The sequence below is a fragment of the Miscanthus floridulus genome, chromosome 4 (genome assembly GCF_019320115.1).
Source record: "Miscanthus floridulus cultivar M001 chromosome 4, ASM1932011v1, whole genome shotgun sequence".
Taxonomy (NCBI): Eukaryota; Viridiplantae; Streptophyta; class Magnoliopsida; order Poales; family Poaceae; genus Miscanthus; species Miscanthus floridulus.
Genome location: NC_089583.1, coordinates 81,476,784 through 81,483,067, shown reverse-complemented (window position 1 = coordinate 81,483,067; position 6,284 = coordinate 81,476,784). Strand labels below are relative to the sequence as shown.

The 6,284-nt window shown below is 46.1% G+C and overlaps 1 protein-coding gene across 1 annotated transcript; it reads right to left on the bottom strand.

Annotated features, from left to right (window-relative positions):
- Positions 1–4,425: 4,425 nt before the first annotated feature.
- Positions 4,426–5,441, bottom strand: LOC136548705 (uncharacterized). Its single transcript, XM_066540138.1, has 3 exons — positions 4,848–5,441; positions 4,635–4,715; positions 4,426–4,533 (listed from the first exon to the last, which is right to left on the bottom strand). The coding sequence occupies exons 1-3, from the start codon at positions 5,439–5,441 to the stop codon at positions 4,426–4,428; spliced, it is 783 nt and encodes a 260-aa protein (XP_066396235.1).
- Positions 5,442–6,284: the final 843 nt, after the last annotated feature.

The window sequence follows — 6,284 nt, the reverse complement described above, 5'->3', positions numbered from 1 at the left end:
CGCGGTGTGGAACCTCTGCCTGTCCTGGTCTCCTGTAGCGAATGGAGATTTGGTGTACCCCATAGCGGCGCGCGGTGCAGCTCCTCCACCGCCATATTTGCAGGCGAGGTCCGTTCCCAGGTCCCGGGTGCGGATAGCCTTAGGGACGGCTCATCCGGCTTCATCGGTGAAGCCAAAGCCGGTGAAACTAGAAAAACTGATTTTTTTTCGATTTCTAGTTTATTTTAATCTTGGCTTATAAAATGGCTTCACGCTACAGTGTCTCGATTTGCGCAAAATAGATGAAGCCGAAGCCGGCATAAGCCGTGCCAAAAAGGCCCTTAAAGCTCCCGCAGTTTGTTTTTGTGGCAAATACCGGGCCCACGGATTCGCTCACCGACCGGTGGGGTTCAGCACGTTGTGTGGAATGCCTGACTGCGGGTCCACGAAACCGTGAGAACGCGAAGGGCACGGCGGCGGTGGCCTAGGACTGGGAGGTGAGATGAGGTGGTGAAGGCAACAGATAGCTCTGAGAGCTTGGGCCGCCTCCTCGTGGCGCCGCTCATTGGCGGCCATGCACGACAAGGGGGGAAGAAACACGTGAGCTCAAAATAACAAACACCATGTTCGTTTGGTCGTATTTGGCTTATAAGTCATAGTGTATCAATCATCGAATAGTATTTTTCTCTTATATCAAACTAGCCAACAATACTTTCAACCCTAGCTTATCAGCCAAACCAGCCCAAACGAACAGGACGAAAATTGGCTCGTGTCATGCTAGCACTAGTCCTCCTAACTTCTCCCATGCGGCCTTGCTAAGTGGAAGGCACAATGAAGAGTGAAGACTGAAGTCAACAGATGTGAGTTAATGAAGCTCTAGATTTTGCAAAAAAAGAATATGCTCCCTTTGTATTTTATTACAAACTGTAGATTTTTTTTGTTTTGTTGTAAATCAAATTTCTCTAATTTAATTCAAGTTATAAAAACAAACCAACACATGCAACATTAAATTAGTCCCACCGGATCCACAATAAAATGGTGTTGAAATTGTGTTGTCCACAATCAAGTTTGGCCCAAGAGATCGCTCCCACCTTCACCAATCTGTGCTCCGTGTGGATCGACCATCTCCGCCACTGCACATGTTGAAGTCATAGCGTAGTTTGGCCTTATAAAGAGATAAGCTCGAGTCAGGTGTCATTATTGCCTTGCATATGACTCAGGTCGTTATCATTGTCTTGCACGTGACCAACATGTCAACTCATGTCGAGACTTTTATTTTGCATTCGATGTCGTTGTCCTACGCATCATGAGAGGGATTGTCTCTTTAGATGCATATCTTCATTCCCACGAGCTCACTCCTCTTTCGTGCAACCTCAACCTCAACGCCCTTAGCAAACTCAAAGTTGAGCTAACATCATGGACATGTCTCCACCAAACATCACTATGGCAGGGTCTTCATCGCAAGATCTTTGTAATATGTCATCGGCATCATGACCTATCGGTGTGTGTGACAATAACACCAACATTGTTTGTCTACACTGTTGTTGCGCCTCTCCTCTACTTCAATGACTTTCAACATCCAGTCCATGCTCGCACCTTTGGTGGATTCCTTGCAATCAGAGCTCTAGAAAGTTCATTTGGATGAAGTGATGCGCCACCTCAAGCAGACGACTTCTACCATTAAGTTGTGGCTAGCACGTATGGCTACACATTTGGAGTGCGTAGAGCCTCGTGGAGAACATACCATGATGGTTGAGCTTTTTGGCCCATGTTCTTCTGTTTAGCTCTCTTTGACAATTTCGGTCTCCGATTCTCTTCTAGCTTGCACGTCTACTGACTCTTTGGTGTGTGAGGATACACGTGCGAACACCATAGACTCTATTGTAAAATGGCATGTAAACTAGGATTTTTTGTTGCAGAAATTCATGGAGAGACAGACTTATCTCCAATGAGGTGGCTATAAAGATGTGTGACACATAGATCCACCAAAAGACACCCTTAGAGTAGGCCATCTAGGCGCCCTCAGGGACGGGCACTGTTCCAATGATAGATCATATGTTGCTACTGGTCTTCACCTAAGTCAAGGATGTGGTTCTTGTGCAGGATGCATCTGATGATGAGGAAACTATCTTAGATACATGCGTGATATATAGTTCATCAAGGATCCTATCTTGCTTATCACCATTCAAGTTGACCCTTTCCTTTCTATGCCTAAGGTCAAGGCAAATGAGCTCCAGCTAGTAGAGGATCCAACAGTAAAGGCAACATCTTATTTGTCCACCGTAGCTAGAATGGGTAAGGACCATGCATCCCCTCCTATTCTTCCTCCTTCATCAACAACCATGATAGCAAGGTGTCAGCATAATTCCTATGATAGATCATCACTTCATAGAAGCGCTCGCCCTGCTTGGTGCAATGTTTTAAAAGATTTGGGTGTTGTTGAGAATTATGGGAAACTCAACGAGGATGTAATTCGAGACTATCCAGACCACCTTCAGGAATTGTTACTGTCACAACCCAAAAGTCGCCCCAAATAAAACTTTGTTGAACACCCTTGAGCCAGAGTTGAGCTTTTTGTCTTAAGCCCTTGAGCCATAATCCAAGTGCAACCCAGAGGAAGCCTTCTAGGTCCCAAAGTTTGGATAGGATGTGACCCCTAGCTGCCTAATCTTACGAGGCATCTTTATTGACCCCTACCCTAGCGGTTGCCCATAGTGTTTAACATCAATATCTTCAAGACTAATGCTCAGGCTCTAAGTGTGGGAACCCTAAATGGAACCCTACCAATCTCAAGGTGATCAACTACCCACAAATCCAAGTTATCGAGAATGGGAATCTCACCAACAACTCTCACCAAGTCAGGGAAAACAAAGCACATGATGGATTAAACTTAGAACAAGCTGCCAAATACCTCACCAAGGATCACAAGATGTGCCACGAAAGGGGCATCACCAAGTCGATCTATCCAAGAAACTCGACAATCAGGATCTTATGTGTTTCAACGGACTATCCCTGATCTCCCCCACAGACTGTTCAATAGTCACCAGTCAACCATGTTGACCAGTCAGTGTATTAGAGTCAATGAGACCCCAATGGACTGTCCGTCAAGACACCAACGACTCTGCAACATGCAAATGTTGTGTTGTCCTCCTCTCACCCTCCTTGGAACCACTTATCAACGCGTGAGAGTCCCAAGTCACTAGGACCAACCCCTCTCACCCACTTCACTGCTCTCCTCTCCTCCCTCTCTATAGCCAAGAAAGAGCAAGAAAGGAGATCAGACCATGAGCAAGGAATGGATAGAGGATTTGGAGAAGTGTTCATGCTTAAAAAGAGATGAATACGAAGCTCAAGAAATCAACTCAAGCTAGGAGATCTCAACTATAAGCTCGTGATCTGTGTCAAACTCTCTCCTATGTTCATCCCCAAATCCGTGTCCCATGTGTCCTTGCATGAAGAAGTCTTTCTCTCAAGTGATCCTCCCATCATCTTCAATCTTGGAGATCTCTGTCTAGGGTGTGGGGACTCCATGATAGATGAGCTTGAGCTAGGTGACCACAAGATCTAAGTCACCATGGGTAAGTTCTTCATTAGTTGGTTAGGCTCCTTGTGGTGGAACCTACACACCCGAGTTCAAGTTCTCGTCTTGGCACGGGTGCTCGCATTTTGCTGGATTTATTCCTGGATTTAACGGCGCTATGCTTTCAGTGGTAGACGATGTCCCCCTCGACAGCGAGGCGTCTGTGGTGACTTTATGAATCTCGAGATCTGTTGGTTGAGTCCTTCGAAGGTGCTCATAGAAGTAGGGTTTGCGTACATGTGTTCATAAGGGTGAGTGTGCATGTATGTTGTGGACATCTGCGTTGTATTGTACAGTCTAAAAAAACCTTTGTCTCAAGATCAATCCTAGCATAGAGCACACACCTTAGCATAAATGAAGCTTAGGCCAAACCCTATCTCCCATAGTTTTTCTCGCACCTAAGTCATGCACAAGCACCCCCACGTATTCTCAACTCCCAACCTCGCCTAGATCACCCCCACACTAACCCCAAGAGTTACTTGAACACCCAAGCAAAACACATAACACAGTTTCCGTCGACGCCTAACAGACCATCCCGTAGTGTGCTTTTCTTCACCTCGTGTGAATGCGCTGAAGAATACCCGGCTGCTCAAATTTCAGTACATCTAGAATTCTAGATATCTTTTTCAAAAAGGACACAAACTTCAGGCTGTTGTTCAGTGCTTGAAAGGTAAAACGACATTTACTTTTGATGACAATTGACAAAAGTAATTCTGACTGAAGGGAATACTAATTGTAGTAGATGGAAATGAACAGTTACAGTGACCAAATCACGTGTATTTACATCTTGAGACACTGAAAAGAATTCTTCTCCCCCTAAGTTAAAAATGGCCATAGACGTAAAAAGAATCTGTGAGGCATTAATATCAGCAACCTAAATCATCAAGACTTCTTCCCTTTGCTCGTCTTGGCCTCATGTTAATCTTGATAGAGCACTTTTGCGAGAGATGGGGCAGTGAAGATACGAGGAGAGCCTGCAGAAGGAATTACCGCGCTACTAAATTTCAGATCAATCGTGTGACAGAAGCATGCGCGTCTGAACAATACCACAAAACATTATGCTGCAGGCAAATACCTTGCGTGTCATCACGGACTCGATTCCTTCCCGTAGCACAATGTCGGTGTAGTTAGTTCCAAATCTACAATCCAGCGAAAACTGCAAAAAAAAAGGGTTAAATTTCAGAAAACAAGCAAAGAACTTCAGATGATGTAAGTACAAGACAGTTGTTTTTAAAAAAAAACTTTGAAATCACTACATAGAAGAGAAGAGTGTGCGTGGAGTCAGAACCTGAACTTTCGGAAGAGGGAAGTTCATGATGTGCGTCCGGGCGTCGATGCGCCCGGCGACCCTGATCTCCATGTAGCTCCTCTGCGCCGACAGCTCGCTCACGAGGAGCCGTGTCACGTTCCGCTGCGCGAGCACGGCGTGCATGAGCACCGTCACGTTGGCACTCCGCGGGGGCTGGTAGAGCGCCGGCACGTCCATGGCGCCCACCGACTCGTTCGCGTACGCCACGTCCAGCACCGTCGCGCCGTACCGTATCCCGATCCCGTTCAGGTTCTGCGCCGCGAACACCAGCGACGCCACCGCGCACGGCGCCGCCGTCCCGTCCGCGCTGCGGTTCGACGACGTCAGGCTGAAGGACCTGTCCATCTGGATGGACTGCAGGTAGAAGGCCGGCTTCTTGAGCCTCGTGACGAAGACGGCGAGCAGCGCGGCGGCGACGGCGAGCAAGAGGGTGAGCGATAGGAGCAGGTAGAGGCAGAGGCATCTAGCTGAGTGAGGAGGACAGTGGCCGTAGCTGCTCTCCTTGTCGCGACACCCACGCCAGCTGCTGCTGCTGCTACCGCCACCATGATCCATTGGTAGCTGCTGCAGCATTTACCGGCTAGAGGAAGCATGGTTCAGAGGAGCAAGAATGCAAGATGCATTTATATGTTTTCGTTTGCACACAAAGCTAAGGGAAAGCAAGGGTTTCTCAAGTACTTCTCCATGGCCGCAAGCCTCGTGCAAATACTTCAGTTGTCTTTATTCCTTCCGTGAAAAGTCTGTGTGAATCTGAGATCCTTGAAGGAGAAGACGGAGCATCACTTCGACGGGCAGCTACGCATGTGGCTGCTCAACTCTGATATCCGGCCTAGTATTGACTAACGTAGCCTTTGTTTGAAACAGGGAACATTTTCGTTCAATCGAAATCAAAATGTTTTCTGAAATTACTACAGACTCATGCACGTCAGATTTGTTTAGATCTGTTTGATAGATATTTTCCTTATTTTTTCTATTTCTCAAACTATAGAAAGTAATATGTGCTAATAATTATCCAGATCAACGGTCCACGGTTATTTAAGACTACCACAGCAAAACCCAACAAAGTTTTTCTTTAGCTCAAACCCAACAGAGGCTGTGTTGCATAGTGCGATGTTTTAAGGCCCCGTTTGCATACTAGGGGGCTAAAGTTTATTAACCCATCGCATCGGATGTTTAGATACTAATTAGAAATATTAAATATAGATTAATTATAAAACTAATTACATAAATAAGGGCTAAGTGCGAGATGAATCTATTAAGCATAATTAGTTCATGATTTAACAATATGGTGCTAAGATAAATTTGTGCTAATGATGAATTAATTAGGCTTAATAGGTCGAAAACGCTCAGCCATGGGGCTCCCAGTTCTGTCACCCTCCTGTCAGCGGACTAGCCTCTAAAAAAAGAAAAATTCTC